The 14,888-nt window shown below is 49.7% G+C and overlaps 2 protein-coding genes across 2 annotated transcripts in view; both read right to left on the reverse strand.

The window, feature by feature from the left end:
• Positions 1 to 1,183: 1,183 nt before the first annotated feature.
• Fam209a (family with sequence similarity 209 member A) lies at positions 1,184 to 5,994 on the reverse strand. The gene is made up of 2 exons (XM_047541906.1): positions 2,286 to 5,994; positions 1,184 to 1,468 (listed from the first exon to the last, which is right to left on the reverse strand). The coding sequence occupies exons 1-2, from the start codon at positions 2,532 to 2,534 to the stop codon at positions 1,205 to 1,207; spliced, it is 513 nt and encodes a 170-aa protein (XP_047397862.1). The 5' UTR covers positions 2,535 to 5,994; the 3' UTR covers positions 1,184 to 1,204.
• Positions 5,995 to 6,191: 197 nt separating this feature from the next.
• The window catches only part of Rtf2 (replication termination factor 2), a 37,774-nt gene continuing 29,077 nt past the window's right edge, over positions 6,192 to 14,888 (reverse strand). Inside the window, exons 6-9 of the mRNA XM_047541905.1 lie at positions 10,578 to 10,691; positions 7,612 to 7,666; positions 7,415 to 7,510; positions 6,192 to 6,507 (exon numbers count right to left, since the gene is read on the reverse strand). Coding sequence (XP_047397861.1) covers positions 6,341 to 6,507; positions 7,415 to 7,510; positions 7,612 to 7,666; positions 10,578 to 10,691 — 432 coding nt within the window. The 3' untranslated portion in view covers positions 6,192 to 6,340. The remainder of the gene's footprint in view (positions 6,508 to 7,414; positions 7,511 to 7,611; positions 7,667 to 10,577; positions 10,692 to 14,888) is intronic.

Here is a 14,888-nt window from a genome sequence, read left to right on the forward strand (position 1 = left end):
AAAGAGGACCTGGGCTCCTCCCCTTTCTCCCGTCCTGAAAGCTGAGAGCGAGACCAGAGACGGAGCAGGAAAGGACCCCTCTCAGGCGGCCTGACCTTTTTGAGAGGAAGACAGGCAGCTTCACCCAAGGTCTGACCCCTGCGGAGGGAGGGATGGCCCTGCAGGACGGATCTTGCCAGCCAACCAGCTTCTGTGAAGGGAAGGAGGTGGGTAGAGACGCAGGGTCTCCCTGTCAAGCACACAGGGTGGACTGAAGCCAGAAAGGGGTTCTGGTGACACCCAGCTGACCCTCTGCAGGCTGGCACAGGCCTGGGGACGAACCCATCAGGTTGGCAGCCTAGATGAGGATGGCTAGGAAGACTAGGCAAGTAGAGAGTTAGCCACACCAACATGCCAAGATACCATCATTTTAAGGATCATACCAACTAATTTGGGAATCCCTGGTTGGTTCATCTGTGTCCCAAGACATAAAAATACAAACTGTTTCCTTTTGTTGTTGTTGCAAGGGATTGAACCCAGGGGTGCTTTGCCACTGAGTTATGCCCCCAGTTCTTTTTAGTTTTTGAACCAGGGTGTTGTTAAGTTGCTGAGGCTAGCCTCAAACTTGTGATCCTCCTTCCTCAGCCTCCCAAGTAGCTGGGATGACAGGCGTGTGCCACCTTGCCTGGCCTTTTCTCCATTTTCTTAATCCAACTATAGACACATGTAATTGTTAGTTTCATAGGAAAAAAGACAATAACTGGAATCTGTGAGATGGAATAAACCAAAGGACATTTTTGGAAAGAGAAGCAAATGATTCTGAAAGGCCTCCCTCCAGACTGAATCAAAGCTGTTCTTTGCAATGTTATAAATTACCAATCGGTTCTCTGTTTTGCACTAACAGTACAGAGACAAGAATTTCCAAGAAAATGGCATCAGCACCTTCCTCCAGATCCCTGCAGCTTGTGGCCCCACTGTGCGCCACCTGGGATGCTCTCAGCCCGCCCCCCCATAGCTCCAGAGGAGTGGGAAGGCCAAAACTAAACTGCTATGGCTACTGGGGGCTGCATCCCATTTTTCTTTCTACTTAAAAGAAAAAGAAAAAAGGAAAGAGAAAAATAAAGATCTTACATGCAGGAATCTTTCTTCAGAATAGTTTAATTGGTTTGGATACTGTCTGTCAACACTTGATTATTTTCTCTCCTATTTTGACACACAAATCCATTCATTCAGACTCTTCCTCTCCCCATATCTCATATATTGTGATATTGTTGTGTGGATCTGCAGGCATCTCTGAGCTTTGCAGCTTGATATTACCACCAGTTGCCATGGTGACTTTGAGATTCCGCACCTTGGACACAAACTTCACAAGGTCCATCTCCAGTTGGGTTAAGGTATGGAATGCATAGTCTTTGCTGGGGGAAGTATTTTGATGTTTCTTTATTGGAGAGCGAAACTGGCAGCCTCGAAGGCCAGTAGAAGTCTGCTCCTGTTAAGAGAGATATTTGGGGGGAATGATTCCATTGATTTTGTTGGTTTTGACAGTTCCATGGCAGTTGGGCTTGTCTAAGAGAACAGGTCCTAGTACTGCTCTAGTCTAGGCTGTGGCAAACTGGCCACCTCTGGCCCACCACCTGTTTTTATAAATAAAGTTTTATTGAAACACAGCTGTGCTCATTCTTTTGCATATTATCTGTGGCTAAATTGAGTAGTTACACAGACTGTAAGGCCCCCAAAGCTGAAATGGTTCCTCATCTGGCTCTGTATGGGAATAATCTGGCTCCAGCTTTGGAGAGCCTGGAGAGAGCACCCTGAAGAGCTGGAGTGTCCAGGAGGTTTCTCTCCCACTGCCCTTCCGCCCAAGAGTTGTCGGGGACCAGAGGTCACTATTTGACACCTTTATACCTTTAGTACAGGCTTCTATTTCATTTATTTGAAATAACATTTCCATTGAGTTTAGAAATTTGTAATAAATTGAACATGGCAAAATTTTAAAAATTGGGGAGAAAGTGAGTCTGGTTCTGTGAATAATTTTTACCTGAAAAACACCATAATTTTCTTGAATCTATCCTTAACTTGAAAAAATTCACAGGAAAAATCGTGAGCCATTAAATAGGTCATCAACTATTCTGTCCCAATCTCTGTGGCTCTGGGGACTGTCTTCACTAGGAATGTCAGGAAGCAAATCTGCCAAATTTCCTAGACTCCCTGTTCAAGTTCTAGATACTTAGCCATGCTGACTCTACCGACTATGAGGCCTGTTTCTGTCCGCTGTTTCTGAGACTGAATCATGGAGCCGTTCTTACCTTATTCTTCTCACTATCTCCTCGAAACTTCAGTATTACATACAGCAAAACAACAAAAATAAGCCAGAGCCATTTGCTCCCAAGCCAGCCTTGGGTGTGCTCTGGTAGATTCTGTCTAATTCGGAAGTGCCCTCCGCAAGGCACCTTCCCCTGGGGTTCTTTGGCTTTGTCTCTCAAAGAAGAGAACATAAAGGCGTAGCCGCAGGAGAGGCACAGAGGCAAGAACAGGAACCATCTCAGCGTCCGCATGGTGAGCAGAGGTGGTGGAGGAAGCTGCTCATGGTGGGTCTGTCTACCCTGGCGACTGGGAGACTGGGGACCTAGTGTCGGCTGCTGGTGATGTCACAGAGGGGCTGAGCTGGGGCAGCCCTGGCCATTGTGATGCCTTGGGGTGGGGATAACAAGGCTCACAGGGTAGCCAACTTCAAGAAACTGGGGGCCAGGGAAGGATTTCTAGTGAGAGGGAGTGACAGAGGGAAGCCACTCCTTGCAGAATATTCTGAGACTGGTGTTCAATGGGAGGGGCTGTTTTCATTCATTTGATTCTGACACTGGTGAGCAGACACTGTTCCTCTGGAGCCTGGAGTTTGGTGGGAAAGGTGTTTGCCCACAGCCCACACATTAGGGGCCACTGATGCATTTCACCCATGGCCATTGTTCCAGAAATAGACTGGCTAGCATTTACGTGGTAGTGGCAGCTTCACTTAAAAACCCCAGGTTTGGGGCTTCCCTTTGAATATGGATGTTCTCGTGGGCCTGCTCTCTGTTGGGGCAGAGTGAGAATCGCCCCTGCTGGTGGCATGTTCTCTCCTCAGTCCGCACCAGTCTTGTTTCCTCACACGACTGACCCGTCCAGAGTGTGCAATCCCTGGGTGAATTCCGAGTATGACTTATTAAGATTTTGACAAGAGAGTACTGTTAAGAGAACAGAAGGGGGACTTCATGCGGTTATTCAGTTAGACTTTCTAGAAGACGAGGTAGAGCTCGAGAGATGCTGAGGAGCTAGGTGGGTACAGTGGGGAGGGGCTGACACTTGGCCTGCGTAAGACCCCAGGGTAAGGACACAGCCTGGAGTAAACCAAACCTCCCAGACCAGTGTGTTCGAACCCAGCGGTTTAAAAAATGAATGAGCAGGAGGTGGCGGGGAGCAGGGCACAAGCTGGCACTTGTTCCCCTGCTCACCCGTGCCACAGGTGCTAAGGAAGGACCCAGTTCACAGGCTGGCTCCCAAACGGTGACTTCCTGCTGAACACCAGTCACTGGGGGTCCACTGGGCACCCTCGCTGTGCCTCCAACTGCACGTGGTGCTGGGGAGGACAGGTCCCCAGCCTCACCTGTAAACTCAAGGGGAAAATAGCCATGCCACATGCATGCTGCTCCTCCACGGCCCGCTGTCAGCTGGAGCGGCAGGGCCTCCTGCAGAGACCGTGCACACAGGTGGAGGCGCAGCCCAGGGCTGCTGGGAACAGGCCTCGTGCAGCAGGCGCCGTCCAACATGGCTGCTGCTACTTGCAAGTGCCCATCTGAGCAGCAGCTGGCCGATGCTCCTGGCCTTGGGCCAAGGAACGTGCTGTGAGCTGTCTGTGGGAGCGGGAGCAGCTGCTGAGGACAACGCCGAGGACTCTGGATGCCCTGTGCCTACGTGGGGCCCCACTGTCGGCTGTCCCAGGCAGCACCGCTGGACACCGCAGGGGTGGCACGGGGAGGCACGGTGGCCGTGGAGGGGTGACGCCTCCAGGCCTCAGGCCTGCTTCCGTGCGCGACCCTCACAGCAGGGTCGCGCGGCTCCTCACCTTCATTAACTGCAAAGCTTCGTGTGAGTTTGGTAAGAATCACCAAATCCCTTTTTTTTCTACAACGTGCTCAAAAGCCTGGTGCTTTTCCATAAAACAGGAAAAAGCAGGGCACTCTGGGAAGGTCCCTCTGGGTCACGAGGTGATGACCGGTTCGTAAGGCTGAGGAAGATTCGACTTTGCGTGCGTCTGGGCAGGAGAGGCTGCCCTAGAGGACCCCCACCAGCACGGCCCCTGCGATGACAAGGGCCCCGGGAGGGTGGAGGAGGAGCCAGCAGACACCTCCCTGTTCTGCCTCCGCTCCAGTCCCTGAAACCCGAAGTCCTTGCCTGGGAAGCTTCCAGCCTCTGCTGTTGCTCCTGTGGCAAGGACTCCTCAGAGGCAGTGCGGCGAGCGACTTGGTCAGGAGGAACCACATGCACCTCAGTGCTGCTGTCCAGGTACGGTGCCCACAGAGTGGGTAAGGGACACCGCGTGCCCTTCCAGGAGCTGAGACGTCCATCAGGGTTCCACTGCTCAGGGGAGCCCGAGATCAACACCAACTGCTGCTCTTCACCATAGTTACTGCCTTGCTCCCCTGCCCCAGGCAACCTGCTGCCACGCTGGACACCGCGGGGGTGGCATAGGCCACAGACAGCGCTCCCCTCTCCCCTCACCTGAGGTTCAAGGGGAGCTGCCCTTGCTCTGCACTGGCACACGCCCTGGGCCTCAGGAGGTGGCACCTTTGCTAGATATCAAGGCTGGAAAGGGACCTCCAAAGCCTCCACCATGGTCCCCTCCGGGAAACGGGGCAGGCAGGCCCCACTACACTGGCTCAGCCTGGAGGCCACGGATCCCAGAGGCTGGAAGCTGTGAGAAGCTCAAAGTCTGAGGCAGAGGACACTGGGACTGGGTCACTGGGAGAAACTGGACACAGTCAAAAGCTGGACACAATGCCAAATAAAACAGATCAATTAGGGCAAAATAGGAAAATTATAAAGGTCATCAAAAGAAAAAATATCTCATGATGACATAAGTTGACCAACAGGAGTGATCAAGTTTTCTTTACGAAGTTAAAATAGAGAAGAATGAATTGTGATAAAAAATAATTTAACCAAATATAAAATAACTAATTTTTATGAAAATAAACAAAAGGGAAAAAAACCCCTCAAAAAATGGTTTAACTGGGCTGAATATAATGCTGATCAAGGAAATAAAATGGCTAAATCAGGTTTATTCTAGAAGCTCACAATAGAAATCCACTGCTAATGCAATCCTGACTGAAGTGCTGGTCTAGTCATAGCGTAAATACGCTCCCTGGGGCCAAGGCTTCCTGTCACTGCCAGGCAGAAAGCGGGGCAGGGGGCAGCTCGGGTGAAGCATCTGCCCACACGTGAGGCCCTGGGCCCCATCCCAGCGCCACAGATGCCATCAAACAAAGGACCTCCAGTGGCCTTCCTGGTGTAAAGGACCCACAGGCAGCACCGAGGTCAGGAGCTCCGACTCTGCTCTGTCAGCCTCATGGGAGTGGAGACATGCTGATGCGGGACGCGGACACAGCACAAAAGGGCGGACGCACCTTCTCCCCTACCACCCTCCTTCACCATCTTCGGAGGGCGAGAACGGCGGGACTCCCGTGACTCAGGGAATGACTTCTCTCACCCACCAGTGCAGTGGCTACCGCCACCTTACGGAAACACTAGGGAAGGAGAGGAGGAAGTGCAGGCCGGGGCGGGGAAGGCACGAGTGCTTCATTCTGTACCAGCGCATTTGGAACTCAACCAATCCCTGCTGTCCCCAGAATGATGGGACAGGACGATTTCCCTAATGCCAGACAACAAGGCCCAGCTGCCTCCAGGGTTGGGGCGAGGGAGGGCTTCCTCCAAAGGCTCCTGTCACCAGACTGCATCTGAATTCACCGAGGCTGTTTCACTGCCTACTTAATTGACTACCAGCAGCAAAATATTAAAATTTTAGTCAAAATGAGTTGGCCACACACCAGAGCCTTCCATTACTGCAAGCTTATGAAGTACGGCCCACAACGGCCTGGCCACAGAAAGGGCACACACGCCCGGCAGAGGAAGGCGTGAACCAGGCTGCGGAGAGGCTGCCAGTCACTGCGAGCCGCCATCCTTCCCCAGAACCCACACCTCACAGGAAGACCAACTGCACAGTCTCAAAGGTTGGCGAGGACAGCTTTATGACACCAAGTACACCAGCGAGAACACGGTACTGAGGACCCCACAGAAGATCCCGGGACTCGGGAGAAGCCTGGGCTGGGCTTCAGAAGCAGTAGGACGTGTGGGTGACCCAGTGGGCCGACTCCTCCTTGGAGCGCTTGGCGGAGCTGTGAGAGGTGAAGAGGGACTTGTAGGTCTCGGACTCCTCGCTGTCGGCGATGGATCTCTTCGCGGCCCCGCACGGAGGCTTCCCGGCTTTCCCGTTAGTTGCTGGAAAATGAGACGTCAGATCCTTTCACACCGGGACTACAGATCACCCCAAACACGGCATTCCCAAAAGGGCACGAAAGCCGGCCCGCCCTGGAGGCCCTCCCGCTGCTTTCTGGGACTGTATGCCCTTTATTTTTTGTGGTGATGGGGCTCAAAGCCAGGGCCTCCCGTGGCGCAGAAAGCACTTGATCACGGAACCGCACCCCCACTGACACCCCCTAAACACCAAGGCTCCCAGCAACGGCACCCACCCCATGAACAGTGCAAGCAGATGAACTGATCTTCAGAAGGTGGTGCTGGGCACAGGAGGACACAGAGGTACTAAAGAGATCTGTCCCAGGCCAGGCCACTACCCTATGTCAAGCCAGGACGGGAACTGCTGACACTGTGCACCTACACACGACACAATGACAGTTAGACCTTCTACCTGACCATCCTGTGCTTTCCTTCTATTAAAATAAATGCTGTTTTTTGGAGTTAAAGACAGTGAGCTTCAGGAAAAGCCCTGACACTTGTCCAAGAAGCAGGTGGAGAGAAAAGACTCTGAGTGGTGTGTGGATCCCATAAAAAAGCTGACCACAGAGAAATCAGGCACATTCCTGCCAGAGCCCCACGCGTGTCCACACCAGTCTCCACGGTCCGTCTGAGTCCCGTTCTGGGCGGCATCATGTGCCTGTGCTTCCTGAACAGGAAAGCACAACAGCCAGGTCTGCACCCAGGCCTCTAATCCCGACAGGACTCCTGGGCAGAGGTGGCGACACCTCACGGTTCCCTCAGAAGCTCAATGAGCTAGCCAGGGACATCACTTGGAAATTCTGAGTTTTCTGGTGTGCTCATAGCCACACAGCTGACATGCCCTCGGGTTCCCAGCTCTCTACTCGCACAGGCTCCTCTCAGCAGGACGCACCTGTACTTCTGGGTGCCGAGATGGTTTTCTTCTCTCTAGAATCAGGGCCCAGTTCCTCAGGCTTGCCTGTCTTCACTCTTGATGGCCCTGGGCATTCTGTAAAAGAAACAAAGGAAGCAAAACCAAAGCATGAACTTATTTAGGACACAGCCCTGCAGTCTTTTGTGCTAAAATATATACCTCTTCTAGCATCTTACCTTCACTGACGTCTGGTTTGGAAACAGACTCTGCCGCCTTGGGCTTCTTTGTTTTCTGTAAGAAGGAAGACGCTGCTGGAGGACGTGCCCAGGCTCACTGTCCTGCAACAGCAGCAAGGGGCTCGCCATCGTGGGCTGGTGCACAGTACGCGGTGCAAGGCAGGTCCTCACTCCCAGGACCGACAACATCAACTCTAGACCTCAAGTCTCCACAGGTATCTCCAGTGATGCCCTGGAGCCTCGCAGACACATCTATCTGCACAGACCTTGCTTAGTTTTATATTTATGTTCCAAAGATTACATTCTCAAAATTTTTAAATGAAGATGACTGATTTCAGTGATAAGAGGCAATGTTAACAACGACTACTGTACACAAAGAGCAGTTAAGTGAGTAACGCAAACTACAGGCAGCTCTGTGGTCTAGCCAGCAAAGCACGCACCAAATTCCACATGTTCCCTGCCTCATTTTCAAAGCTGCCAAGCTGCTGTGATGTTGTTCATGTAGCTGTAAGGCCTGGAGGTTTATACTAAACGTTTAGCAGATTATCCTAACTCTGGATAATTCTTGTTAGGAGTCTAAGGCACTATAATTTTGTTACTTACTATAGTTACTTTGGTCATTAAGAACAAGAAGAAATGAACGAATCATTCTAAAATTATAAGGCTACGTTTGCACGGATGCAACTGCAGAAATGATAAACAGGACTATGTTCAATTTACTCTAAAATATTACTTCCCCAAGTATCCAAAAGGTGGCGCTAAAGACACACAGTCTATTTACTTCAGAAGACCTCCCCCTCTCTAGCAAACACTGACCCTGAACTTGTAACACACATGCAGTGTGACCTAGAAGCTGGAACAGAACATAAACCCTTGCTCACGTTACACATGCAATGCCATGTATGCCTTTCTGTGAAGGCTGACGGTCCTTGGAAAACCAGGGACAACTGTTTACTTCCAAGCCTTTCATTCACAGCTGAGTTGTTTGGAAAGTACAGGCAATAAGGAGGTGCAGAGAAAATATCACGCTCCGAGTCCAGCTGCAAGTTTATTTGGGAAATATTTTGTATCTTGGCAGCAGTATCTAAGGATTCACAGGAGCTCCAGTGAGTATTTTGCAGAGAGGGGCATGTTAATTCCACTGGGCTTTGAAGAGCTTGGCAGGAAGCCTGTGACAGAAACTCACACAAGTAAAACAATCAAAGACTATGAAAATCTCTAGTAGCTTCCTTTAAAATACAAATTATCCCTTTCACATTTAAAAAAATGATCAAAGGTAGCAATGAAGAGCAGGCAGATCCCTTTTGGAAGGGTCCTTTTTCTTTCTCTTTTTGCTCTTATGATAATGAATCAAAGTAATGTAGACCACCAACTTAGAATTCACACACACACACACACACACACACACACGATTTTTAACCTTAACGTAGCACTTAAATGACTAAGTGCTCTTTCAGTATTTCTCTGGAGTGCTATATTAATATCTTATAAAACTGCTCCACAGACTGTTTCTATTATCATTTGATTACAAAGTCTGGGTACAATTCTTTTCCCACAGGACCATTTAGATGATTGTTTTCTAAGACTGATAAAATAAGAAAAGAAGGAAATGCCAGTGGATCTGGATCTTTATGAATTCTGGGTCCATGCTTAAGAATAATCATGTACCCAACTAGCAGCTTTCTTGAGCTTAACAATCATGAATTACATTTCATTCCAGGGTGAGAGGCTCCTGTCCTTTCTTCTGAGACTAAACAAACACAAAAAGCAAAAAAATGAACACTTGAAAATTCTTTCCTCATCACATAACTCCCACCTACTGGTTGATACAGGTGCATTTAAGGTTGGTTCTTGTCCCTGTAAGGTGATGTCTTCAGGATATGGACACTGGTTTCTAATACTTCCAGCGACTGCTGCTTTCGTTTTCATTACATAAAGTTTCCTCCCAAGTTAACCCTGAGCCTACTTTTTCCATAAAGAACAAAAATCTTTCCACTCATGAAAGACTTGCAATACATAGCTGACCTCTGTAAACAACAAATCCTACAATGTACAGCTGGACTCAGTCGATGGCACACACACTGGATGACCTCAACCAGCACACTGCTGAGCTTGCTCATCATGGCCTATCACTAAGAAATAGGCCACTGGAATGTGGTTCTAAACCTGGGACTACGAAGCAAGGCCCCACCACTGCACACCCACCAGGACTGTCATCACAGTGCTGTGTCCCTGGGCTCTCTTCTGGAAAGCAAGAGCCCCACTCATAACGACTCCCCCAGGGAGGGCTCAGGAAGACGTGGGACAGAGCTCGAGTGAGCTCCTTGCTACTCCCGGATCTGGAGGACTGCATCCAGTGGCCTGGGAGGAGGAGACACACAGGATCCCAGGGTCCCCCAGGCCGTTGGAACCTGGCCTGCAGGGAAGTCCTATGCACATTCAAATCTGGGAGGCAAGGAACCTTCAGATTTGCTGGGATGATGGTGATGTTTTACTCTTCCTTTTGTTTTCCCAGTTATAAAAACTGAGTATGTATGATTTTTAAATCAATTGACAATAACAGCAATTGCAGTCACCGCCCTTCTCCGAGGGTTTGCTCACGAGGGCTTGCTCACGAGGGCTGTGCTCTCTGTAAGCGCTTTACAGGCATGACCATGACCCTTCTTATCCTCCTGACAACCCATGTCCTGTGCAGGGCTGTCACCACCCCCACCTCACTGATGATGGAGCTGAGCATGGACAACAGAAGCGCTGTGGCTAAGCCACCGCTGGACCGCTTCCAGAGCCCAAGGTCTCCAGGGTTAGGAATGCTTCTCTCACACACACCCCTAGCAGGAGCTGGAAAGGCAGCCAGAGGTTGGCAATGGGCTCTGGCACAGAGGAGGAGCCTGGGGCAGACCCTGAAGAACCGACTTCTACCCCGAGACTCTCAGAGGGGAGGGTGGGAGGCAAGCCCGTTTCACCACCTTCTCCAGCTTCGCTCGCAGTCTTCTCTCCTCCATCCTTTTCTTCAGCATTTCCACATCCTCCTTGGTGCCATTGAGCACAATGATATCATCCTCCTGGAAGGCAGCCCCACACTGGAGAGGACAAGAGAGAAGACAGAGCTGGTCACAGAGGGGAAGTCACTCTCAGGTCACTCTCAGGCCATGCTCAGCCCCGAGTGTCAGCTTCCAGGCTTTGCTAAGCTCCTGTCATGGCTCTGCCTGCATCTCAGCTTCACTAGCTTTTCGGGCAAAGCCCTGGTGCGGGAGGTCTGGGTGACCAGAAAAGCTGCCTCGGCAGCCTGAGAGTGCTGCCTCCAAAAGGCTACTGCAAGGCCGCTGGGCACTGGGACTCTAGGAGGGTTGCTGCCAGTTCTTAACTGGTGAGGTGGCTCGCGGTGACAGCCTTTGTATAAAATGTGGTTTATACTGAACACCTGCCTGACTTCTGGGAGTCTGGAAGTTGGTACATGCTAAGTAGAGGGTATGTAACCAGCCCACAGCAAAAACCCTGGGACTGACTCTCTAACAGGCTTCCCTGGGAGATACGTCACCCGTATGCTGCTGCGTGGCACTGCTGGGGACAGTGTTGTCTCTGTGAGACCCTTCTGGGCAGCAAGAGAGCACGGGAAGCTTCACATGGACTCTTCCCTACTCCACAACCTGCCTCTTCCCTTACCACCCCACCACGTACTCTTACCATACTCTTACACAGTCAGGACCCTCGACACCAGGGCTGGGTCAGGTAAAAGAGGCAATCATGAAAATGAAAGGGAGGCTCTGCTGCCTCCATTAGGAACTGAGGCTTCTGACTGACCTACTTGGTAAGACTACTCCTCCACCTCTCGGGACCTGAGATTCTCAGCTGTGAAGAGCAGCGTTTTGGCCCAAGGGCAGGTGGTTCTGCTCCTGGGGGACACACGGTACCGTCTGGGCATACTTCTGGAGGTCACATCTGGGGTGCAGGTGCCACTGGCATCTTGTGGGTAGAGGCCTCGGCTGGTAAACACCCTACAGTACCACTGAGGCGCCCTGTCCCAATGCCACCGTGCTGAGGTTGAATCACCCTGGGCTAAGGTCTACACACCTAATGCAACAAGAAATTTTTAAAAGAATAGAAACTTATAGGGCAACTTATTTATCACTAGGGTGAGAAATGTCACCCAGAGCAAGCAAAAGGCAGAAGCTATAAAGGTTAACAACTACACTACGTAAAAATGACAAACTTACATGACAAAGGCAAAATCATTAAAGAAAACATAAGTCAAAAGCTACGAGAAAACACTTGCAGCATATACAACATTCAAAGGACAAATTTACAGAACACAATTATATTCACAAAGAGCCCTTTATAAATCCTCCCAGAACAGCACCCTCTGACAAAGGGCAACTGCACAGAAAGGCTCTCGACAGCCAGGCCATGGCAGCAGGGTGCATTTCCCTGAGGGCCTGCCACTCCAACCTCTGAAAACACAGCGGGAGGTTGGTGGGAAGTCCCACTGGGATGCCCACCCTGTTTCCTGTGTCCTACTGCAGAAGCACACTCTGGAAACAATCTAGCACCTGTCACCCGATGAGCTGATAAGAAACTGGCATCTCAACAAGACAATGCTTTTTAACCCTCAAGGAGACCCTGGAGGACAGTGTGCTGAGAGAAACCTGCCAGACACACAGAGAAAAACACTGCACGATCTCACTGCCATGAGGGATCTAAAAACCGAAGACACAGGAACATGGTAGAACAAAGGCTACCAGGTGTGGTGGGGGGCAGGGGTGCTGGCAACGATGTAGGAGGGCAGGTCTGGAGCGCTAACGTAGCTTGAAGACCAGTTGATGTCGTGTTGCACACTGCAAGCTGCTCAGATGCCACACCCCTTACCCCCTGTAACGGTAATCAGGTAGGAAGATGGAAAAAAGTCAACTTTGGACCACTGGAATCGTCTCACCACAGACAGGGACATGTGGTCATCTTTCCACACACACACCAAAACACCAATCTGTGCGCTTCACACACGCATAATAACCCCCTCGTTTTGCAAGCACTGCTTTCTCAGTATGAACTGAGGCAGTGCGCTCTAAGCTCAGTCTCACTATCCCCTAGGCTTGAAACGTGACTGGTCCAGCCAGGGTTAGTCACTCATTACATTACAAAGCCATTTGCTTTTATTGCAACGGGAAGTGTACCAGGTAATAAGACCGGCGATGAAAAGGCCTTGCGGGGACATACAATCAGTATGTTCTCTTATTCACCCTGTAAGAGCTGGGCTCCGTGCTAAATAAGACATGGTCTCAATCCTCAATGAGCAGGATGGGATTTCCGAGAACGACCAAGTGGAAGAGAAGTCAGCTCGCTCTTCCCATCCACCCTGCCTATGAGACATGAGTTATTCTTCCCTATCTTATTTTGTAGCTTTCCAACTCGTAGAACATTTTGGATTTTTATTTAATGTTTTTCCACTGCCATGATTTTTTTTAACACGGTAGCAGAGAAAAATCATGTTTCAACTCCTAATTCAGGGTACCAAGCATGTTTCAACTCCTAATTCAAGGTACCAAGCTCAGGACACAGAATACCAAGTAAGCTCTGGAAAAGAAGGCTTGGCCAGCATTTACATTCTCTATCAAACATGCCTTTTTTTTTTTTTTTTTTTGGTTATCAATGGATCTTCCATTTTATTTATTTATATGTGGTGCTGAATATTGAACCCAGGGCCTCACACATGCCAGGCAAGGGCTCTACTGCTGAGCAACAATGCCAGCCTCTCAAACATGTCTTTTTTAAAAAAGATAAAATATAATTTAATGAACTTTACATAAAGTGCACAGTTCAATAGCCTTTGAAGTTATTTACGGCTGTGCAGCCATCACGAGATCTGATGTGAGAACATGTCTAACACTTCCGAAGGAACTCCCATGTCCAGCAGCACCCTGCCGCCTCCCCACCTGCTCAGGCCTGGCCAGCCACTGACCTACTTGGTCTCCGGGATTCTGGACATTTCATATGAATGAAATCATACATTACAGGAGTGTTTTGTGTGTGACTGGCTGCACTGGGCACAGTGTTTTCGAGAGTCATCCATGCCGTAGCCTGTATTACAACTACATCTCTTCACATTTCATCCATTTAATTCCTCTGTTCAACAGCCGGCAGACATCTGAGCTGCTCCCACTTTTGGCTCCCAAGAACAATGCTGCTGAGAGCATCATGTGCAAGTTTTCATGTAAACGCATGTTTTCATTTCTGTTGGGAAACCCCTGGAGTAGAATTACTGGGTCATATGTGGACTTCTATTTTAACCCTGGAGGAAACGCCTCTCCTCCAAAGACAAACTGCCAGAGCTACTGCACCATTTTACATGCTCAAGAGCAACGCAGGGGCTCCCTTTCCCCACAACCTTCCCAACACTGGCTATTGTCCGTTATAGCCTCCTAAATGGTGTGAATGGGTTGTTTTGTTTTGTTTTGTTTTCGGTACTGGGGATTAACCACTGAGTCACATCCCCAGTCCTTTTATTTTTTAATTTGAGACAAGGTTTCACCTAGTTGGTTAGGGCTTCGCTATGTCACTGAGGCCAGCTCTGAACTTGTGACTCCTGCCTCAGCTTCCTGAGCTGCTGGGATTACAGGTGGGCACCACCGTGCCTGGTCTGGTTCATTGTTTTTAATCTGCATTTCCCCTATAACCAGTGATGCTGAGCATCTTTTCATGCACTTACTGACCATGTACAACTTCTTCAGAGAAATGTCTATTTAAATCCTTTGCCAATTTCCTAAATGTGTCATTTGTTTCCTTAATGTTGAGTTGTTCTCTATATATTCTGGATGGGTTCTGTCTTCGTCCTTTTGGACTGCTATAACAAAATAACTTGCACTCGGTAATTCATAAACAGAAATTTCTTGCTCAAGTTCTGGAGCTGGAAAGTCCAAGATCGGGCACCAGCAGATTCGGCATCTACAGGTGAGGGCCCACTCCTCATGGATGGAGTCTTCCACATGTCCTCACAGGACTGCAGGGGAAACAGCTCCTTCACGCCTCTTTTATAAGGGTCTTAACCCACTTGGGAGGGCTTCACTGCCTCCAAATATCTTACCTCTTAGTACTCTTGCACTGGAGATTATGTTTCAACATATGAACTGGGGGAGAACACAGTGTTCAGACCACAGCAGGTCCCCAATCAGATACGTGATTTACAGACGGTCTTTCCTTTCTTATGTTCCTTCACGTTCTGGTTGATGTTCTTTGAAACACGTCTTAGATTTGGATTAACCCAGCTTACCAATTTTCTCTTCTAC

This window comes from Sciurus carolinensis, chromosome 2, assembly GCF_902686445.1.
Source record: "Sciurus carolinensis chromosome 2, mSciCar1.2, whole genome shotgun sequence".
In the NCBI taxonomy this organism is placed as follows: Eukaryota; Metazoa; Chordata; class Mammalia; order Rodentia; family Sciuridae; genus Sciurus; species Sciurus carolinensis.

Coding starts and splice junctions, on each gene's coding strand:
- Fam209a (XM_047541906.1), bottom strand. CDS start 2,534: ATGCGGACGCTGAGATGGTTCCTGTTCTTGCCTCTGTGCCTCTCCTGC. Junction 1,469..2,285: donor GAGATAGTGAGAAGAATAAG/GTAAGAACGGCT, acceptor CTCTCTTAACAG/GAGCAGACTTCTACTGGCCT.